This window comes from Molossus molossus, unplaced genomic scaffold, assembly GCF_014108415.1.
Source record: "Molossus molossus isolate mMolMol1 unplaced genomic scaffold, mMolMol1.p scaffold_m16_p_4, whole genome shotgun sequence".
NCBI classification, from domain to species: Eukaryota; Metazoa; Chordata; class Mammalia; order Chiroptera; family Molossidae; genus Molossus; species Molossus molossus.
The window spans coordinates 5,180,649-5,203,663 of record NW_023425377.1 but is presented as its reverse complement, the minus strand read 5'-3'; the positions used below and the strand labels follow the sequence as shown (position 1 = coordinate 5,203,663).

Genomic DNA, 23,015 nt, shown 5'->3' with positions numbered 1-23,015 from the left:
CTCCATCCAGATGAAGGAGGGGGTTGTGGGTAGTGTAGCCATGGAACGGAAAATGCCCGTGCACACGGTGCCCACAGAGCAGAGGATGTCAGAGCAGAAAGGAGAGGAGCAAGGGAGCCAAAGGCTTGTGGAAGGTTCAGATGGGAGCTTGCAGAAGATTCCAGAAAGAAAGTGCTAGGTGTTATGGATGACCCTAGATATTTTAATTACGAAAATAATTTGCAAAAGGATAGGGCAGACAGGGAAACATTAAGAAAGTAAAAAAAAAAAAAAAAAAAGAGGTGATTTTTAAAAAATGTCACTGCTTATATTTTAAAGTTGAAGTAGAAAGCATTACACATTACTGATTGTTTGACAAAATGTCCCAGATGTATTTGCTGCTCAGAGGTCAAAATTGATTCCAACCAGACCAGTCTCGTATGACCAGGTCAAAAATTAAAAACAAGTATCACCTTTCAGAGTTAAATTCTGAACCTTGCCAGTGATTCTTCAGCGCCCTATTGTGTTAGCTGAAGGCTAGAATGACTGTATTCAGAAGTCTAAAGAGCAGAGAAAACACCAAAGGTCACCTGCCTTGGGGGTGGAGGGTTGGCTCTCCTTGGGAGTGGACTGTGAAGCGAACTCAGAGAACTGAGTGAAGGGACATTTCTGTGCCCATCAAGCTGAAACAGTCCTCTCCCTCTCTCCTTAAAAGTCACCCAAAAGGTGAGTTTCTGATGAAGTAGAACTTGATGTCTTAAACTGGGCCAGCCTGTTCGGTGATTTGTCTTCAGAGTCTCATTGTTAATGGTCCTTGCTTGCATCCAGGAAGAGGTATTAGAGTTCTGTGGAACAGCTAGGACTGCTGCTGGAATGGTGACATTCAGAATATTCAAATACCTGAGTGTCCTCTTCGAAATAACACAACCCTTCCTCTTCACTTCAGTTAATGCAGTTACATCAGTTTAGTTCTGTATTGACTTACATCATCTTTTTAAGAAAATGTTTTATGATAAATGAGAACGGTGTGTGTGATGGCTCCGTGAGTTCATTACTGGAGGGTCGACAGTTATAAAATGTGTGCTGTGCTCCATGGCAGAAAGGCAGCTGCTACCCCGAGGTAAGTGATTCAGACACAGCCCTTGCCCCTCCCAAGTTTTTAACAGTTAAGGGTCATGTTCTTGTTCCAGCGTCTCAAGTCTGTGCTTTTTAAAAAGCACACTTGTGGCAGGTCAGATGATCAGGCTTATAGTTCAAGTCGTTCAGATGGAATTTCTGTGGAGCTGGTACTGGGCTGTGTGTATTAGCATTGAATAACAAAGCCAGTTTTTAGGAAGAAATTGAAATAAATTCATTTGTACCTCCTCCTTCTTCAATTCCATCCCTACCTCCACTCCCTAATAGGAACAAGCTGAAATTTTAAGTAGAATAATTAACAACTTGTTAACATTAAAAACAATCCTTGTATTTGATTGTAAATTGCAGGAAAATTATTAAGTTCAGATTTTGTTTCATGGTAGACTCCCAAGGTTTGGATATGGATTAATTAAAGCTATTAGCAATGGAGAACAATGCTCACTCTCTTTTTTATTTTTTGTAATCCTCACCCGAGGACATTTTTTTTCCATTTTTGTTCAGATGGAGTGGGAGGGAGAGAGAGGAACAGAGAGAGAGAGAGAAAGAGAGAGAGAGACATTGATGTGAAAGGGATACATTGACTGGTTGCCTCCCACACAGCCCCAACCAGGGACAGGGACGAATCTCAACCAAGGTACGTGCTCTTGACTGGAATCGAACCCGCGACTCACTGGTCCACAGGCCAACCTCTAACCATTGAGCAAAATCAACCAGCGCAACAATGTTTTTCACAGCATGAGTTCATTTCTGTGGAGACTATTTCAGAGAAGCAGGATTTTGAGTGATTGAAGGCTGGTTGAGGCCTGGTTCCTCTCTGGAGTTGTAAACATGGCTGTTGGATCAATAGGCCCGCGTGTCAGCTGGTTCCCATAGTGCTCAGTGGAACCAGGCAGAGTAGTCCTGGCATCTTGGAAAGCTTGCCCCACCAGCCTCAAGGCACATGAGAACCTCTGCTGATCCACCTTTCCATGGCCTGGGAGAATCAGCCATGGTTCTGTGTGGTTGGAGTTTAGACTGCTGTTTCCTATGGAATGTCTGTAATGCTGAGTCATGTTAAATTCTCACCTACTCCTGACTTACACAGTGCTGGGCTGTGGTCGCTACTTAACAGTCAAGATCCCCTGCCCGTTCCTTAGGCGAGCAAGACTGTGCTGAGTGGTCTGCACCATTCTTACAAAGGTGGGAGGAGATGGGCATGTGGCATATGGAGACTTAGGAGCATTGGCATAATGATTTGTATCATTTATAGCATGGAATTAGGCATGGTATGCATTCAGTAAGGCTATGCGGTCTAGGTACCTCAGTGTATGTGTAGAAATTCCTCCCAAACAGAAACAGAATTCCTTATATACAGAGAAACCATTTCTAGTGCTGCCACCCCACCCACCTTTATTTGTGGTTACCAATTTAGAAGTTGGTGCCTCCTCCAAAAATTTTAGTACCTTCACAAATTCTTTTTTGATAAGCATCATGGGTGCCCGTTTTAAGTTCAGAACTAGATTTTGAACCACTTAAAACACAAGGGAAACTAACCCAGCGTTTTTTCAATGCCTGCTGTGCTCTGGGCATTGTGCTGTATGCGCTGAAATACAATGATATGTTTTTCTTTACCTTCTGTACTGATTCTCCAAAATGCGAGTTTAAACCCATTAGCGTGTCTGTACATGTAGGCATAAGCCTGGTACTTTTGTTCTGAATCATAGAAAAATGTTACTGCTAATCACATACTTCTAAAAAGCAACAAAAAACTACATTTGACTTTTTTTTTCATATTTATGGGGCAAAAAGTGTGAAGATTGTTATTATGAATTGGCATTAGAACATACTGGTGTAAAGGAAATCAGTCTGGATAGGGATTTAGAAGGTAGAATGACCAAATAGTTACATAGGAGGGTTATTTTACTTTCCTACTTCTAGACTTTCCCATTTTGAATGTTGGTGAACGTGCTGATTGATATGTCCTCTGACTCACTGTGGTTATTAGCACAACAAAGTTTTATCCAAAATATAGCTGCTTAAATACCTTACCTATTAAAACGAGTAACTCAGTTTTATTATTGAATACGCTTAAACCGTCCATGAAAAAAATAAATGTAGTAACGGCCTTCTTTTACCTTCAGGTCGTCTAAACTATTCATATCCAGGATCCGATAGCTCTCTGCTTATTAATGGTAAGTGATAATCGATTTACCCTAGTGAAGCTCACAGACTGAAACAAATTAGTGTAGGTGAGAAAATACAGCTTCAGCAAGTGGAGAAATGGCGTTCGTTTGTTCTGTAATGACAATTGAAAGTTGCTATTACTCTATCAGGTATTTTATGAATAACTACTTTTCCTCCAAATTGTGGTAAGAACTTTTTAAACTTTGTGAGCCAGCCAATTCTGTCTTGAAATCGGCCACAATGAGAATTACATAATGATATTAAAAAAAAATGGCTTAATCTAACTTTAGCTTCTGCAGAGTGACCTTTCAAATGTCAACATAAAAACCATTTCCATGTAGTAGGGAAAATGTTCCAGGGTAATCAGAGATCTGAAACCAGGAAAAGCAGCATAAGACCACAGGGGTTGACATTGCAAAGGACAAGGTCATTCACTGTTTGCTGTCTAATGAGAACAAGAAAAATGAAGTTTTATGGCCTTTACAGTGTCTTCAATAGCCAAGTAGATTATAATTCTAAATATTACCACTGTGCCGTGGCATTCTGTTTTTATGAGCTTACACTGAAGCAAACTAAATTTTAAGGGAAGGAAGAGACATCTACGTACAGAAGGAATTAAAGAATCAAAAGTGTTCTGTTTGGTAGCACTATAGGTTAAAGTAATTGGGTGGAATACAGAGGTCTGGTTTATTTCTTTTCTACTCATTTACTGTGGAGTGGATTTCAAATTTGTGTGTTCATTTTGCTTTCCATCTGCCAAAACTCATTTTTAGTCCCACCACTTCTAAGAAGTGTTCTTGACTAAATAGTTTTATTTTCATCATTCCAAACACAAAACAAAACCAAAAACAACCCCCCCCCCCAAAAAAAAGCCTTTTACTCCTTGTCTAGGGGGAATTACAAATGATCTTTGCGACTGGAGCTGTGTTTGGCTAGTGTTTGGAGTCAGTGTTCTGTAGGACGTAGGGTGTCGCGCCAGGAGAAGTTAGATTTGATTTATGAGAGTGGCTGTGGGCGCATCCTATCCTCTGGAGACGATGCGGTTTATAAAAACCTTACTTGCTCACCAGACTGCTCTTTTCTTGCTTCCGCTGCCAGAAATAAGGCCAGAGTATAATATTTCAGCATAAATGTGTACAGACTGAAAGGAAACCCAGTGGTGACAGTGGCCTCAGAATAAGGGGATCACATAAGGGTGGCCTTTTAGCTTTTCCTGGGGAACAAGTTGCAGAGTCAGGGCTCTGTGATGGGAATTGCAATGAACCAAAGTTTGAGATACTGCTGTGTGACCTTGGACTAAGTGACCAGTCCTTCTTTGTCCCAGTTTCCTCATGAAGCCACTAAATTAGATCAATTGCCCTGGGTCCATCTTTGTTGAGGTGAGAAAAATAAACTGTCTAGTGGGTTTTCCTTAAAGTTAAATTCACTTAATTAAAAAAAAAATGATTATGAAATTCTTTTTCCTACCCCCACCCCCTGTAAATAATTTTTCTTTTAGGAATGGGTCATTTTTTTTAATGACCCTTACTTGGCAAAGAAAAAAATAATGGTAACCTTTCCCTCCAAATATCTATGTTTTGAAATTTTACTGGTCCATAGACTTTAGAAGGGGACTAGATGTTTTCTGCCACTGCATACATGGAAATTGTATTCATTATAAAGGTACACTGGCTAAGGTTCACACTGCTTCTATGAAAGATAGGAAGATAAAGAAGAACAAAGAGATGTCAATGAAACATGTGGGCTCCTCAGGCAAGACCCCACCCAGAGTGTGCACTACCACTGTCAGAGTCTCGGATCTAGCATCATGATCAAGGGCTTCAGAACTTGATTTTGTCCAATTTGATCAAATGTTAGTTCTTAATAACCAACCAACTAGGACCAGATATCAATTTATGCATTTATAATGGAGAATAAAACTTCTAGGTAGACCAGATGTCGGAGTTGTCTAATAGACTTATTTTTTCTTCAGTAGCAAATTATATTCTAATAGAAGATTGATGAAAAAAGTATGAAATTATAACAAGTTGGAGGTGGAGGGGTGTTGAGACAATTTCTTAGTCACCTTAATTTAGGCATAGACAGCCCACTCTCTTCAGTCAAATTTAGGAAACATCTCTAGATGTTTCTCTAGAGAAGTTGATTTCATTCATGTATTGATTCTTAGGAGCTTTCTTCTCATTTTAGCTCAGGATTTGGGAGCACCTATATTGCAAATCTGGTGTAATACTCTTATTGTGCTTAATGAAGGTAAACTAAAAAATCACAAACACTGCCATCTCATCAGATTGGGATAAAGAGTAAATGCATGTGAATCATTTAGCATAGCACCTGGCACATGGTGAAATGAAAATAATTGGAGTGTTATTTTATTTTTATTTTGGGGGTAGGAATATTAATGTTAAAGATTTATAAGGAAAAAAAACACAATACAAGGGATTAAGAAGAATATATAAAAATTGTCTGTGGCTGACAGGCTTTCTTTGTCTATTATTAAGGTAGATAACTTAAAACTTACTATATTCACTTTTATTTTATTATTTTTTTAAATAAATTTTTTCTTTATTGATTTTATAGAGAGAGGAAAGGAGAAAGAGAGAGAAACATCGATGAGAGACAACATTGATTGGCTGCCTCCTGTATGCCCCACCACTGGGGATCGGGCCCACAACCTGGGCATGTGCTCTAACCAAAAATCAAACCAGCGACCTCTAGGTGCATGGGTCGACGCTCAACCACTGAACCACACCAGCCAGGCTATATTCACTTTTTAAAAGCCATTCCTTTGCATCTTAATTTATTTTTAGTTTAAAACTGAATATAAAAGCCTAATACATCGTGTTGCTTTATATTCAGTATTCAGTTTTAAGACTAAGAACTATGAGGAGCTCCCTGTCCACCATAAATAGTTTCTTTGGGCTTTAAAACCCTTTAGAAAGGTGATGATGTAGCTACTCTGCTTTGTCTCAACTGTAACTTCCAGAGCTTTTTCTTCCAAGCCTCTTTTGAGTTGAAAGCCATTTCTTGTTTTGTTTGGATAAAATGGTCAGAGAGTTGTTTATTCTCTTTTTTGCATAAACTTCTGAATTTCAACTAGGATAAGTATTGTAAAACTTGTTTTGAAATTTTCAAGCAGTCTCAAAGCTTTTTGGAAAAACGTGGGGTTTACATCCTAAATAAATAAAAAGAAAAAAGGTTCAGAGTAGTCTACCAGCTTCAGCAGTTTCTATTGGAATGATGTTGAGCTTGCATGTACAAAGATAAAAAGGGCTGACTCATCCAGTGGGGCCAATTACTGCTGTTTGGTGTTTGTTTGGCCGTTCTCAATAATCAGTGTTCACACTATGCAGTGACCTTTATATACCACTCATGTCTTTTAAAGATATTGCCAGTATAATTCTACAAATAATAACTGATAACTGTGCATAAAATGCTGTAGTGCTCATTTAAGGGAAGTAGTCAATGTATTGGTGGGTTATTAGTTCTAGAGATTTTATTGAGTGGCAATCCTTGGATTCTAAATGTATAAAAACAACAGCAACAAGCTTTCTAGCTACGTTTTGGATACATATTAGTTTGCTAGGCCTGCCATCACAAGTACCACAGACTGGGTGGCTTAAACAGAAATTTATTTTCAGCACTAGAGCCTGGAAGTCTGAGTGGATTTGTTCTGAGGCTTCTTTCCTTGGCGTGTAGATGGCTAAGTTCTCTCTGTGTGTTTGCATGATTTTCCTGTGTGCATGACTGTCCCCTAATCTCTTCTTATAAAGACACCAGTCTTCTTGGAACAGGCCCACCCCATTGACTTCATTTAACCTTAATTATCTCTGTGGAGACCCTCTTCAAATACAGTCATGTTCCGAGGAGTGGGTGCTTAGAACTTTTGCATAGGAAATTTGAGGAGGAGAAATAATTTATCTCATTAACAGATGCCTTTCCCACATAACAGGAAAAGATTTCCTAAATCAAATGTAATAGGAATATAGTTAGAATATCCAGTTTATAAAAGCAAGCCTTAAATGTACGGTTGCTTAGCTAAGTCAGCAAGGAGATAGATTAAAACATTAATTTTTCCTTAACCCAGCTTGAAGCTTTATTTTGCCTAAGAAAACTAATGCGCAGCCACCAATACCTCTATAGAAGTGCTTCTTCGTTGTCCTTTCTTCTCCAGCCTCCCATTCCTCTGCTTTAGCCCTCAGGACTAGCCGGCAGGGGTGGAGGGGAGTGAACCTTGAAGCAGGGAAAGTTCTAGAACAATAACAAAATACATTCGGTTTTAACAGGGTCATGTATTAGGTCCTTTCCTCTGTGGATGTCTTTCACTTAGAAGCATCAACTGAAGTATTTGCTTGTCTCAGAGGAGACCGGGAAGAGATCTTCTCAGGGTTAGCATAGAATACCATCTCTGAAGTCTAGTTCTGTGGAATGAAAGGAAAGGGGGGCGTGGAGGGGAGAAGTCTGGGAAGAGGGAGGGCACAGTTTACCGAGAAGAAATGTAGATCATAGTCACTGAAATGTATATAATATGGTTCTAGTTGCTACAATAAGGAGCATGTTGAAAGATCTCTTCATGAAAAAGATATGAAAATATACTGTAAACTCTAACAGTGCTTCACAATTGTTAGCCTTAGAACAGTAATGAAAAGCTGAGAGAAATTGTTGAAGACTAACTTAAGAATATGAATATATATATATAAATATAGATATAGGTATATACAAGTTTACTTTTGAGGAAGGAAGAAAATTATTTACTGAGCAATTGACTAACCATCATATACATATATGGCAGCGGTTCTCAACCTATGGGTCGCGACCCCTTTGGGGGTCGAATGACCCTTTCGCGGGTGGCCTAAGACCATCGGAAAACACATATTTTTGATGACGATTCGTAACAGTAGCAAAATTACAATTATGAAGTAGCAACAAAAATCTTTTTATAGTTGGGGTCACCACAACATGAGGAACTGTATTAAAGGGTCGCAGCAGTAGGACGGTTGAGAACCACTGATAATATGGTATTGTTAACTCTCTCATCAGCTCTCCATTTTTATAAATGAGAAACAGGTTGGAATATGCAGAAACTAGTTATATTCTCTACCCTCCTCTAAGATAACTCTTTACAAATAGTAGTCTCATATCATTATTATATCTTACCAAGATTCTGTGAGTATTGTACCAACAATCTAGAATAAACGCAAGTCAATGTGACATAGGAAATTCAGACTATTAAGTATAACTCTAAAATAATTTTGTGACAATGAGTTCATGAAATTAGGAGTTGATGTATAAAATTATTTCAAATGATTCTTGGCCTCTTCGTTGAATTGTATGCCTTGGTCTTTGTAATGACTGTCTGCGTTTTGGTTCTGCCATCTTTATTCTTTTGTTAACATACTAACTTCTGTTAGCTTCCAGCCTTTGATTTACCTCATTTCAACTGATTTGCTAATTTGACTAATTCCCCCATACGTTTTTTCAGTCCTAGTGGAAAAAACAGTTATTTGATAGCATCTTTTCATCTGAGCCCTCTCCCCTTGCTTTTCCAAATAGCATTGCTATCTGCCTTCTCAATACGGGGACAGCAGAGGTAGATGGAGAGCCCGAGGGAGGCCGGAGCAGCCTGAATGGGATCGGCCTTCCATTGCCACCAAACCAGGACGTTACCCCTCATGGCCCAAAGTCCTGTTCTTTACAGAATTAATGGATGCCCTCATGGAGGAAAGGGTGCTTTTCTCAAATACAGCATTTATTTTTGAAATAAGTACCAAGTAGAAAACCAAAAAGGGTCTATAATAAATATAGTAATATAGTATATACAATAATGATAAATTTAAATAGTATACACAGGGATAAAACAAGAAGTAAAATCCTTCTTTCTTTCCCCACCCATCCCAGTTTCTCTCCCCAAAGATTCTTGTGGTTGTTTCTAGAAAAAAAGATTTATGCACATCCCCACATGTATTTATATTTTCTTTATTTTCAGATTTACATGTTAGAATCTTACACACTCAGGCACCTCATGCAAACTACGTCTTATTAGCTTTAGTACCAGCAGGTGGATACCTGTGAATTTTCTCAGTGGCTACATACTATGTATTTCTTCTTATGAATGAATCACTATTACAGGCATTTGGTTTCTTTTTTTACTATAACAAATGAGAACAAAGATACTTTTAAGAGATAAATATTTTCATAATGAAATACATATAGTATATATTTATATATTGTATATTTGTATATAATGAAATCTATATGTAGTACATTGAGAAAAGACCTAAGTCTTTCTGTACCTTCTTTGTAAGTATAGTATCCCAAACTAGTGGAATATTTTTCTTGAGGGAATTTAATGATGAATAGAGGGCATTTGTAAGCAGACCTATAAAGACATTTTAGAAGTTAAGTATTAATTAATAGGTCTCATAACAACATGCATCCAGAAGGCATAAAAACTTGTAGCTATAAATCTTCCAGCCCATTTAGAAAATTTTTTCTATTTATTTATTTTTTTATTGTTGATAGTATTACAGATATCCCCCATTTTCTCCCCTTTGTCCCCCTTCAGCCAGCCCCTGCCCCTCCCCAGGCCTTCACCACACCACTTAGAACTTTCTTGAATCATGTGAGTACTAAACTTTAAATTATTAAGGACTTTATTAATTAAAACTAAGACATAGAAATAAAAGTAGATAAACATAAAAATACTATTCATTTCAACACTGATGGGGACTAGAAGATTTTTGAAATCTTTTAACAGTGTAACTCTTTGGTTATTGAAGGAACATTCTGAGCGGTTTATTTCAGCTGACTTCACTAGAAGTTTTCCAAATGTAGATTTCTTTAAACATAAAGTAATTTTTTTACTTGCTACTGCCCTGGATGTTTAAGAATCATCAGAGATATACAACACTTGATAATCACGAGATTGAAAATCTGATGACAGATTCCTCAGGAAAGTGATGAGGATTTATCTGTGTTACAAGTATTTCTTCATAATGTGCTTGCGCCGAGTATCATTTGAAATTGGTTAGGAAAAGGTGTTTCGAATGTTTTCATCCTAAGATGAAGTGGCACCATTGACCGTTCTGCTAATATCTGGGTTCTGGTCGCATATGTGTGTTCACGTTATAGAAATTTTATTGAACTACACATTTACGATTTGTGTACTTTCCCGTATATATGTCATATGTCAAAATCTACATTAAAAATAATGTGTAGTGTTAACAGCATTATAATAAGTGGAACTCAGACAGTTAAACTTTCTCATTTTCTGTGCTCTAGAATGTCACTGTTTCACTATTTTTGGTACTTGTTTATATTAATTTTCCTATTTAAATGGGCAGTTTTTATAATTATAAACATTGTACACCTATAACGGATTTTCCCTTAACGTAGGAAAATGTTTCTAAATAGTTTTCAGGATTTACTATCAGAATTTAACCAGCTTAGTTTTGTGGTACAAAATCAGAGTTTGAAAGTACACATTTGAAGACTTCGGGAGTTTTTGAATTCACTTTTGATCTGCAGGCTTATTGTTCCTGAAACTGTATTAATTGTGAAATAACGGAAGCCATGCGATTTTAGGTTAATTTTGTAGCTTTTAAAAGCTTACTCTTTTCAAGTATGTTTTCTCAGAAATCCAGGCCACATCAGTCAACTTTTTAAAACTGACAGAACCTGGCTTTTCAAATCATTCATTTCCCCAAACTCCCACGTCTTTGGAGCAGCTAGTTGTCTGAATAGACTGTTTTCAAACAAGCATCTGCTTTTGTGGTGTCTGTCTTTCTAACCTCCATCAGGTTGACTAAGTAACAGAACACCTTTCCCTTCCCCAAACTTAAAACCTAGTAGAGGGAAACCTAACAGCTGATGGGGATTTTATGTTGTTTTAATCCATTTGCCCGAATACTTTGGTGTGTACTCCAGTGTTGCCTGGTAATGCAGAAATGTATTTCGCTGTAAGACATGATTCCATTTGGGAGGAGAGGCACGCGGTACCTCTGAGTTACACTTCCAGCTCGGTTATAACAGCTGTGCGGCTGCGCGCCTTCCTGCGGAATCCCCTCCAGCCCAGGCCCGCGAGTTCCATCCGCTTCTGTCTTGGGCACCTTTCCCTGGCATTACAGCACCCGTCTCAGCATCACCACCCTGCGGTGCCCATCTCTGCTTTTCTCTTAAGGTCTGTCTCAAATGCCGCACACCCGTCTCTCTGACCCTTTAACCAAAACCAGTTGTCCCTCCCCTCTGTTCCTGTGGCTCCTGTCACATAGCTCTCGTAGCAGATAAGACAGGCTCCTGTCACATAACTCAGAGCAAATAACCAGGCTCCATTCTCGTGATTTGCTTACGTCGCCGTGGAGTCTGGGTACGTGTGTTTATCCATAGCGCCTAGCAAGGCAAGCATTCAAGAAACATTTGTTGAATAGAATTGAGGGATTTGGACAGGCTGGGCTTATAAATGCCGATTTGTTTCAGGGAAGACATTTTCTCAAAAGTTTTCTGATTTGAAGTTTGAGCTGCCATTTTCTGAGTATTCAGGGAAATCTATGTAATTTTATAAGTATATGTGTATACTGCTCTTCTTGGCTGCAGCCTGCTTGGCAATAAAATGCCAGGCCTTTTCCTTTTCAGCGTTTGGGGCATAGTGGAAGCTGGGCTTAGGGTCAAGAAGCCTTTGGCCAAAAGGAAGGTTATCAATTGCCTAAAGATTTCATTTGTTATGATAGTCTTTATTAGAGATTGATTAAGAGATAGTATAAATGACTCTCCTGTAGTGGTGATATAGCCAAGAATTAAGTATTGTAATATTTACTGAATTGCTAGTTAGCAGGGAATTCTGAGAGAAAATAAGATTTATGTAGTAATTGGTTTAAATCCTGTGACATACTCCTTTAGTTTCATACTAGTTTGGACCTTGAGTGACAGTTACAGCAAAAAGCTTCCTTTAAAACAAGTTTCCTTGAAAAACTTTAAAAAAGAAAGTACTGACCTCTCACCATCCAAATCCTTTGTTTTTTAATTTCAAAAGCTGGTAGATGAAATCATAATTGATTCTTCTGACAATGTTTGAAAGGTTGTGTTTTGTGTTTTTTGTTTTTTTTCTCATTTGACATGCAGCAAGGACATATGGGCGAAGGAGAGGTAACATTATTGTTTCTAACTTTTGAATGTACAGTTTGTATTTGGAGAGGACCCACGTGTGCTCAGTTTCTGACCCTCGTGGGGAAGGGGTGGGGTGGGGGAATGAAATGTAGGTTTGATTCATACATACTTGACTCATTGTAGTTGACATTATAGACATTCTAATGTCAAGGAGTTAAAATGGTAGAATTTGGATTTGAGCCAAAATAGTTTCCCTATATTATATTATAAACTCAACTTACAAACTAAAGGTTTGTTTTCTTTTTTATTTCTGAAAGGAAATTCTAAGGAGAAAAAAATTAGGACTCTTTAAAAAGGAAAATACAGCCTAAATCATCTCAAAATACCTAATTATATTAGAGGTTCAATTATACCTGAATACCTTGTCTACTTTTTTATTTTTAAAACCGAGTCAGCATAATACATTTGGTTTAAAATGAGATTAGCTAAATAAATGGCTAATCCTACAGATTTCAAACACTGGGGGAAACCTCCTGAAATTTTAGAGTTTTAAAGAATCATTTCCTAGAGGTGCCTGCGTGGACCTTATTTTTGTCGTCTGTTTGCCCTTTCACAGGGAAGGGAGTTAGACAGTTTTAAATAGCTCAGCCTCAAATGTAAGTGATTTTTGAAGAGGATTCAGGAAATAGCCTCCAATTTTATAGTCATTTTTTTAATCTTCATTATATAGCTCTTTTGACAGGATAAGTTCGTAACAGATATACCGTTATTATTTGTGCTTAGTAGTGAGAATTGGAAGGAAGAGAAGTGTGGCGACCGAGGGACATGGGAAATGTCTCCGCAGAGGAGGAGCACTTCAGATAATTTCTGCAGGGTCCGCTAACCAGGTCCTTGTGCAGGCCCTAGAAGTAATCGGCAGCCTGACCAGTGCTGGAGAGATTCTGCACTTATTTGTAGTTCTGTGTTTGCTTATGATTTCAAAGTTTGAATTTTGCTGTCAGGTCAATATGGGAAGAATACAAACACTGGCATCTCTGGTCTTTTCTGCTTATATATTCTAGATAATATATATCACTTAGTGACTAGTTGTTAGAATTAGATCGTACTGTAGCAGCTGATTATTACCCAACTGAAAGAAGATATGTCTGTAGCATGCCTAAAAATCATAAATTCTTTTGGACTAGACAGTGAGGTTAGATAGCAGCATTTAATGGGTTTTGGTTGTATCCCATTAGTTCATGTAAACCAAGATGAGTGCTCACTTTAAAATCGACACATTCATTTTAAGGACATTTGCAGAGGAGATTGTGCGGGCCATATTATTGGATGTTTTAAAAAGTTTTAGTGATCTAGCATCTGACAGTCAAATCTAATACTTAGTGTGCGTGTCTGGGCTGCCAGCGACCATGGGGCCCTGCCAAGGCACTGCCAGGCTGCCAGCTGCTTTCAAAGGAGCGCTGTCTCCCGCTGTACTCGCGCTTGCCACGCTGAAGTTTCCGGATCCCAGCGGGGTAGTTGAGTAACCCTCTGTTTAACCACGCGCCTTCTCTCCGACTCCGTTGGGACTTGAAGGTGATGGGAATTCAAAGCATATCTCAGAGATCCTATTTGTTATTCAGTGAGAAAACTAAAAGCCGAAGTTTTATTGAATCAGCTGCTTGCCTTGTTTGTTGTGCAAGATAACCAGTGGCCAGGAACATTTTCTGTTAGCTTTCTTTCCTGCTCTCTATTCCAGGTCAGTCTTCACTGTTTCCAATGGAAGATGGATTCTTGGATGATGGCCGTGGGGATCAACCTCTTCACAGTGGCCTGGGCTCACCTCATTGCTTCGCTCACCAGAATGGAGAAAGAGTGGAACGATATTCTCGCAAGGTGTTTGTGGGCGGATTGCCTCCTGACATCGATGAAGGTATATTTAGAAAGAAGCACCGAGATCCCAGTGCCCAGACTTTGGCACACAGTAGGAAACTCAGAGATAGAGGTTATTGTTATGGTAATAGCACTCTTACCTGGCTCCAGGTGTTTTGCTTGCATCTATTTTCATGTCTTCCTATCACAGCCTATAAGATTAGTTCAAGTAGGAAGGGATGGGGGTGGGGGGAACAGGACTTGGGAAACCAGGAGAAGCAAGTGATTGGACTAAAGGAGAAAGAGTAAACATCACTGAGATAACTTCTCAAGGATTCCATTGTGGGCAGACGAAGGAGCGAACTGCATTTTTGTCTGAGTGTGCTGCCTTGGCCAAATTCAGTTATGTATTTTCCAAACAGGTGTGGACTGTCATTGTGGTAGCTGGTACAGACAGGAGTCTTTAACGCATGCCAAGGTTGCTAAGGAAATGTGATATTGGTAGATAACACACCAAGTTGGCAGATACTAGCTTGACCAGGTGATGAAGATTCACATGGCCAGTGAGGACAGGATGACAGCATTATTGCAGTGCTAATCCTATTTGAATGCACAGCATGAGTATGGCGACGCGGAAACAGGGCAGGCCAGGATGAGGGTCATCCCACGTACTTTAAGACTGTCAAGCATGTAAGAGACAGGAAAGAATGAGGAGCTGTCCCAAACTGAAGAAGACCGATGCCCTAAGGACATGACATCTAAATAGCAAAGATCAGAAAGGAAAAGAGAGATGCTGTTGGGCTAGTTTGAAATTAGGATAAAGTCTGTGACTTGGGCATCGTATCAGTACTGACGCTCTGATTGGGAGGATTATATGGTAGTACATAAGGAGGTGACCTGGTTTCGAGCAGGTAACAACAGTTGCATTATGGGTTATAGAGCATCATGTCAGAAAAAGATGATGGTGGGTGGGTAGACCGGTAGGTAGTTTGACTCAGGTAGAAGTACAGGAAGGAGGAGGAAGGGGAAGAGGAAATGTGCACAATAGTAACAGTTGGGGAGTCTAGATGAAGGGATGCGGGTTCTTTGTACTCTCTTGTAAATAGGAGGTTTGAAACTGTTTCTTTCTAAACGACTTTTCAAAAATGATCACAAAAATATTGAAATCTACTGTTTTGCTTTGTGTTTTGTTAGATGAGATCACAGCTAGTTTCCGTCGCTTTGGCCCTTTAATCGTGGATTGGCCTCATAAGGCAGAGAGCAAATCCTATTTTCCTCCTAAAGGTAATTCTCGAGATTCAATGTGCACGTACGATTATCCTTTTACTATGTAATGTTCAGCATTTTCCTAAATGTTTACCTTCAATGTAAAATTTTCCATGGTTAAACTTCAATTTTCCCAAATGCTTCTTTAAAATTTCTATCTAATATGTACTTTCAATTCTAATTTAATTTTACTCTAAAAGATGTATTCAGATAATTAACTGAAATTAATGTTGATATTATCAGACTTTAGGTAGGAATATTAAGTTTTAATTTAAAAAATTTTTAACTCTTCTCTTCTTCAGTTTTAGTTATGTTTCTTTTCTCTTGAATAATTACAAAAAAAAAAATTAGGAGAACATCTAAGCCGTGTTTCCCTTCTCACCAGGCTATGCATTCCTGCTGTTTCAAGATGAAAGCTCTGTGCAGGCGCTCATTGACGCATGCATTGAAGAAGATGGAAAACTCTACCTGTGTGTGTCAAGTCCCACTATCAAAGATAAGCCAGTAAGTGCATTGTAGCATGAGAATAGCTTCTGGTTTTTGCCTCCATCTCTACTCTGTTTGAAAAACCCACAGACACCTTGATGTTTTTGTTCATTGACACATTTGTAAGTAGACTGGAAATGAAGTTTTGTTACTGTGGTCCAGCTCCTACCATTGACATTCTATACAGTTGTGCATATTACAGTCAAACCTCAGATCTTGAATATCTCGCATCTCAAACAATTTGATGCTTGACCAAGTTGTTCATGGAAAAAATGTCTCGGTTAGCAAATGAACCTTTGGTTCTTGACCAACAACCCTTTCGTGCTGATGCCTCTATTATCGGTCATGTGTCTCTCAGGCGACAAAGGAGAGAATGTGCGAGTATGAGTCAGTATACCACTAAACTTTGCGCTGTTAACATCTCAGGAAATTGTGCTGGGAATATTTTCTAATGGGAAAAAAATGATTTGGTTTTTAAACTGCTCCTCGAACAGCCTTCTGGAACGAATTAAGTTTGAGAACTGAAGTTCCACTATATTTTGACATCGAAATTTTGGTTAATTAAAATATTGGTAAATCTTTATTATTAAAATATTTTACTTGATAATGCATTTGATAAAGTAGCTGAGTTTCCTCTGAGTAATAGATTTAGCTTATAATAGGCAATTGAATTTCCATCTTTGTTCAACTTACTCTTAAAAATGAAAAGAAGGGTTAGGATATACTATTTTAAAATCTGTTCTAGTTTTATAGCTTCATTGCTTTATAATGATATGAACTATTGCTTTTAAAAATATAAAATACTCTGCAACAAATTTAAACTCCCCCTCCCCCATAAATTACCTTTACTGAGAATGAGACATTTGGGTTTGCACACTCCCTAGGTACAGATTCGGCCTTGGAATCTCAGTGATAGTGACTTTGTGATGGATGGTTCACAGCCTCTTGACCCACGGAAAACTATATTTGTTGGTGGAGTTCCTCGACCATTACGAGCAGGTATGATTAAACAAACAAACAAGCCCTGGCCGGTTTGGCTCAGCGGTTAGAGCGTCGGCCTGCGGTCCGGAGAGACCCCGGTTCGGTTCCCGCTAAGGGCAAGTACCTTGGTTGCAGTTTGTCCCCAGCCCTGGTTGGGTCGTGTGGGTGGCAACCACTCGATGTGTTGCTTTCACGTCGATGCTTCTCTCTCTCTCTCTCTCCCTCTCACTCTATCTGAACAAAATATCGAAAAATGTCCTCGGGTGAGGATAAAAAACAAACAAACAAACAAACAAACAAACAAAAAACCCTCTTTATCCTTTAGCATAAGAAATATTTTATAAAGGTTTTACAGGATAAATTCTCTATAAGCATTTGAGTTCATGTCTAAGAGTGAGTTCTAGAATCAAAGTGTCTGGGTTTGAAGTCATATGCTCTGCTCTGCTTTCAGTTAATAGTTGAGTGACCTTGGACAAATGACTTAACTTCTCTAATTCTCTATTTCCTCATCTGTCAATGGAGTAGTCAGTGTATCTACTTTACACAGAGCTGTCTGAGGGTTAAGTGAGATAACCGATACAAAGTGCTGAGTGCAGTTTTCACAATGCCCGTGACCATCACTGTCATCATCATCATCTGAGAAATCACAACAGCCTTCAAGAGTAGTGGCCGGATTGGGATGTTTAGTGTTTGTTTCCCATGTCTTCATTTGCTTATCAGCTATTTGCTGAACTCCGAAATAAGTGTATCGTATTTTTAGCATAGTAGGTACAACAGAAATTTCATTCCCAATCAACTAATTTGAGGTTTGATAGTATAAGATAAAAAACATAGAATGAACAAGAATGCACTTTCAGAACTATAACATATAATGGAGAAAATAGCATTCATTATTTCAAGTGTTTATAAGAAAAACTGGCAAATAGCTAGGCTGTGGGGAAAGGTAACAAGATTTTGATGGAAATAAGCCAGAAGAACGTCTAAACAAGCCTACCCATCAGTTTTCTCGTATTCAAATGGTTATTTATATGAAGCCATACCTTGTTAGCCAGTAAATATATGGCAGCACATGGTATAGAGCAGACAGACAGGGTCAACCACTTAATCACCTGTGACCTTGGACAGATTGATCATCCTCTCCGTGCCTCAGTTTCCCCAGGAAATGACTACCTACTTCATAGAGTTGCTGTGAAGATTAAAAGAGAACATAAGTAAAATACCCAGCAGAGTCCTGGCCTTAGTTAAAAGATAAATGGATAAATGGTTGTCATAACGTTTGACTTGAATAATTATTATAATGACGTGAGCTCCAAGTCCAGATGAACTGCTTTTGATGAAACCTTTGGCGAGCCAGACGAGTGTTCCTGGTTTCAGATCCCTCTCTGCGTCTTTCTCACGTAGTGGAGCTCGCCATGATAATGGACCGGCTGTACGGAGGCGTGTGCTACGCTGGGATTGACACCGACCCTGAGCTGAAGTACCCGAAAGGAGCTGGGCGAGTCGCATTCTCTAATCAACAGAGTTATATAGCTGCTATCAGTGCCCGCTTTGTTCAGCTGCAGCATGGAGAGATAGATAAACGGGTAAGCCTGCACTGCATTCTGGAAAGTTCTAGCAATGGCCCTTAAAGGTGTCATTACCAAGATTGGAGTGGGGAATTTTATATGAAATAAACTGACAGCTGATAGTTAGGCCTGTAGGACCAATTAAGTGTATGTTCTGTAATACGTCTAGAAATTCCTGAGATTGCTCCTACCTCCTAGCTTTGTGAGCAGCCTAACCAGAACACTGTCGGTTTACTTGAGCCAGTCTGACTTTTCCTAAGCTTTCACCTACATCCATTCATTTATTCAGTTCGTCAGTCATTCGATGTTTGCCGAATGCTTTCTACTATGTCTGTCAAGTATACAAACATGAACGCCCTTGAGGTCTCCTGACTTCCTTGTTTTCCATCCCAGCACATGAGTGCCTCAGCAAGCCCTGTTTTCCAATGCACTGTGCAATAAATGAATGAATACATGTACTTCTAGGCCTGCGTGTCTTAGACATATTTCATTAGAACAGATTACGTGGCAGACGTCAGTCTTTGCCCTCGCTGCCTTCCCTGCTCTCTGAACCTAGGTAGGAGCTAGTGAGCCTGTTTCTAGCACTTCAGATTCCTTTTTGTGGGGTTTATCTTCTGAATCAAAGGCTGGGGAAACCTCAAAGATAGCTCTGTCCTGTTTTCTAATGTATTCTATTTGGAACGTTCCATTCTGTATCTTATTTCTTTGCATTCACAGATTTATTTCTTATCTTTGTATTCCATGCATTCAACAGTGTTTCGTACTGAGAACAAGAAGCCCCTGTCCTCATGAGTGTATGCTCTGGTAGACAGTGTGATCTGGGAACCGACGGCCAGTGGGCAAACGGTTTGTTCCTAGCTTGTGGTGAGAGCGGAGCTGACACTGAGCACGAATCAGCCACATTAGGAAGCGCAGAGTTAGTTCAGCTGACTTCCTTCAGGACGACCTTCTAGACGGGGAGGAAGCAGTGTGTCGATTTCCATTCAGTGTCGGCTCCTTGTGTCATGTAGATGGCACCTTCCTGAGGACTGACATGGACACCCAGTGCTCTGGGCCTCGTGCTCAGAAAGGATGGACCGTCTGTGCTGTTCTTGAGTCATCGTGTAGAAGCCACCAAGTCGGTAGTGACTTACACGAGCTTGTTAGGCTTCTTCGTGTATATTCTGTCTGTGGCAGTACAGAGTTCAAGGTCATAGGGCCATCACACTATACTGTGGACAGGGTAGAGAGAAAGGTGTAGATTGTCTTGTGAGCATGGAGGAAGGCAGCCGTGTTAGCCACAGTGGGTGTTACCGTGCCTTCTTGTGTTTTATTCACACTGAAAAGTGGGTACATCTGAGGAAGCCGTCTCCGGCCTCACCGCTCCACCGCCACGCTCACCCCCACGCGGGCTTCAGAGTTGTAAGGCGCTCACCGGGCCGCCAGGCTTCGTTTTCACCCCTGTGCCAGCCCGTTCTTTGCCCAGGGCGCTTGCCTCTCTGTGGATCTCTGGAATGGCCTCGGGGCCAGATGCCTAATAGCGCTGTATTTCTGTCTGCCCTGTCTTCCATGTCGCTCTGCCCGTTGTCACGGCCCACCTTTGTCGGGACTCCTCGGCAGACCTGATGGCACAGGTGGAGTGACAGTCTGCTGTAAGAGTCTGCGCCAGGGGCTGCGAGGCTCCAATCACCAGCTCTCATCTCTCTGGCGCGTTAAGGGCCGGGTTATTTTAATACTGCAGAGGCTCAAATGACAGGGCGCCTGTTGAACACTGGATCGGGCCCCGTTTTCTAAGTGCACCTTTGACTTTTAGACTCAAGTCACCCCTCCGTACTGACGAGAGAACACAAGGTATTGGACTGTGAGTTACACGGCTGCATCTTGTTCCCTCGAGTCTCGGCTCTGATTCCGACCCGAGATGCGCGCTGCAGGTGGAGAGCACGGCCCGGGTTGCAGCTCCGAGGCTGTGCCCCGAAGTCGGCGTGTGCCTGTGAAGTGCTCCTTGGTGGCACGGGAAGCTCTTAGCTGGGTTTGTTTAAACTGTAGTGCCACATATAATGAACATCCAGATCCACTAATCAAAATGCCGATTTGTGGCCATGAAATCTCTCCTGTGGGTTTCATTTCATAATGCTCAGTTGCCTTCACTGGATTCTTTTTTCCTTTGAAAAGTGTTGATTTAATATGACAAAAGTGTAAGATGATGGGTAGAAAAACCTGACCGAGTTCTTAAAAGATGGGCTCTCTTAATTTCAGTAAGAGAATTGTGGGGGCCCTGGCACAGAGTCGTTCGGACGGCAGGTGGAAAGGTCCACACACGGGGGGAAGAGCGAGTGGCCTGCTCAGTCACCGGACGTGTAAACTCCTCCCTGTTATTTTTGGTTGCAGGTGGAAGTGAAGCCATACGTCTTGGATGATCAGCTGTGTGATGAATGTCAGGGGGCCCGTTGCGGGGGAAAGTTCGCTCCATTTTTCTGCGCTAATGTTACCTGTCTGCAGTATTACTGTGAATATTGCTGGGCTGCTATCCACTCTCGTGCTGGCAGGGAATTCCACAAGCCCCTGGTGAAGGAGGGCGGGGACCGTCCTCGACATATTTCATTCCGCTGGAACTAAAGGAGAACTACAGTGCTCATTTTCAGGCCTCAGAATAAGTGCACTCTTCTGTTCATTCTGCCCCTCCTCGCCCTCCACGCTGGCATGCCCTCTGTAGCAGTCTGTAACCTAACAATAGTCTAATGAAAGGAATGGCCTATAATATAGGTGTTTGTAGATTCTTGTGTCACTGAAAACAATATGTATGAACTCCTTTTTCGTATCGCCATCATGTTGCCTGGAAGTTTTATTCTCTTGTTTGGCTCCAGAGCAAGAGGATCCAAACTTCCTGCAACATTTTCTTAGAGGAGAGAGAGAGATGTTAAGAGAGAAATGAAACAATAGAGTATTTTGGGTTTTTAATTAAATTATTGTTAATAATATAACATATAAGAATACTTTTATTAAAATAACCATGCAACAATAACACTATTAGTCTATCCTGACAGTTCGTCCCCAGGGAAACGCTTCTGCCTTTTTCTTTCTTTCCTTTCGTCTTTGTTGCCTCTCTCCGTTTCCATCCCCTTTTTCTTCTTCTAGCGGCAGTGGAGGAAGTTAGCATCGTTGACAGGAAAGAGCATGTCGAAGCAAACGCAAATGCATGAGCAAGATTGAAGCAGCATCGTCACTCATTTTAAGGGTTTAGAGGCCGAATATCATTTCATTCTGCCTCGGAGTTACTTCCACATCAGAAACAAAACAGTCAGGTAGGCAGAGCTAGGTTTATTTTTTTTTAAAACAATTGTCAAAATTTAGAATATAAAATTGGGGAAATTGACTACTGAGGGGGAGTGCACTTATTTATTTTTAAACTTACTTATCTGGTCACAGCCCCAGGAAACCTACCAAAGCTAGAGTTAGTGACAACTGGTGGGAAAGCTAGTGTTTCCTGTCCCGAAGAACAAATGGGTACATTTTATTGTTAATGTTCTATATAAACTCTATCCTAATTTACTAGCACTCGGCAGGAGTCAGCCTTTGCTTTCCATTTTGACGTCACAGACAGCCCGCCCAGACCTAGAGATACCTCAAGGATGTCATTCTGATGCTGTGTCATCGTACACGTGTAGCCCAAGCTGGGAGACAAAATCAATTCACAAATTGGCTGCGGATTGGCTCACTTTTAGATTTAAAGTTACTCTGGGTATCTTGTAATTTAGTTGTAACATAGAAAATGAAAAAAAAAAGTTTAAAAAAAGTTGAGTAGTTGCAAAGTGTTCTGCACTGTTGAACTAAGTAACTGTGTAAATCTGTGCAAAGATCCGTATGTTTATCTTCCTCTTCCTATAAAATAAAATACCATTACAGTTTCAGAACTGAGCATGGGACATAGTCAGTGTTTGAAGTGCCAACTTCATTGAGTAATGCATGCTTTATTATAAATAAAATTCTAGCTTGGAAAGGCGTTCTTATGTGTGGAACAGTATGCTTCAGGGGTGAATTTAAAATAGTCTCTTGAAGCCCTGCTCATGGAAGTAACTTTGATTTTAATTGACTTTATCTTATTAAATGCCCTATCCACCATTAAGAGGATTATTATCAGTGTGCAAAACATTTTTAAAAAACCTAATGGCAATCTTGCTAGTTGTGCTACCTAACAGTACCATCTTGGATCCTTCAAAACCAAAGACTTGCCCCAGCACTGCGGTGGAACCACCTGGCTGATGCCCCCTACTGGTTATATTTAGGAAACACAGTCCTTTATTTTTAATACAGGCTTTAATGAACTATATACCTGTGAACTTCCAAAGGTCAAAATGGAGGCACTTGCTGTCTAGTAGTCCAACACAGAGTGGGAGCTGCTTTTCAGGAATTCCCTGCAAATAGCGAAAGCAGTCATGCGGAGGGAGGGTGCTCTCATGTAGCTGGTCAGGGACTTTTTTCTTTTCTCCTGAACTACTTAATTCTAAGTGGAAT

General features: G+C 40.1%; 1 protein-coding gene across 6 annotated transcripts in view; it reads left to right on the top strand.

Annotated features, from left to right (window-relative positions):
- Positions 1-22,804, top strand: part of CPEB4 (cytoplasmic polyadenylation element binding protein 4) — a 54,058-nt gene extending 31,254 nt beyond the window's left edge. The window contains exons 3-9 of one of the 6 annotated variants that reach the window (XM_036241540.1): positions 3,237-3,287; positions 12,394-12,417; positions 14,114-14,287; positions 15,421-15,510; positions 15,878-15,996; positions 16,863-16,977; positions 18,361-22,804. In XM_036241540.1, coding sequence (XP_036097433.1) covers positions 3,237-3,287; positions 12,394-12,417; positions 14,114-14,287; positions 15,421-15,510; positions 15,878-15,996; positions 16,863-16,977; positions 18,361-18,587 — 800 coding nt within the window. In that variant the 3' untranslated portion in view covers positions 18,588-22,804. Of the gene's footprint in view, positions 1-3,236; positions 3,288-12,393; positions 12,418-14,113; positions 14,288-15,420; positions 15,511-15,877; positions 15,997-16,862; positions 16,978-18,333 lie in introns of all 6 variants that reach the window. The other 5 variants (XM_036241538.1, XM_036241541.1, XM_036241539.1 and 2 more) reach the window with 5 other exon arrangements.
- Positions 22,805-23,015: the final 211 nt, after the last annotated feature.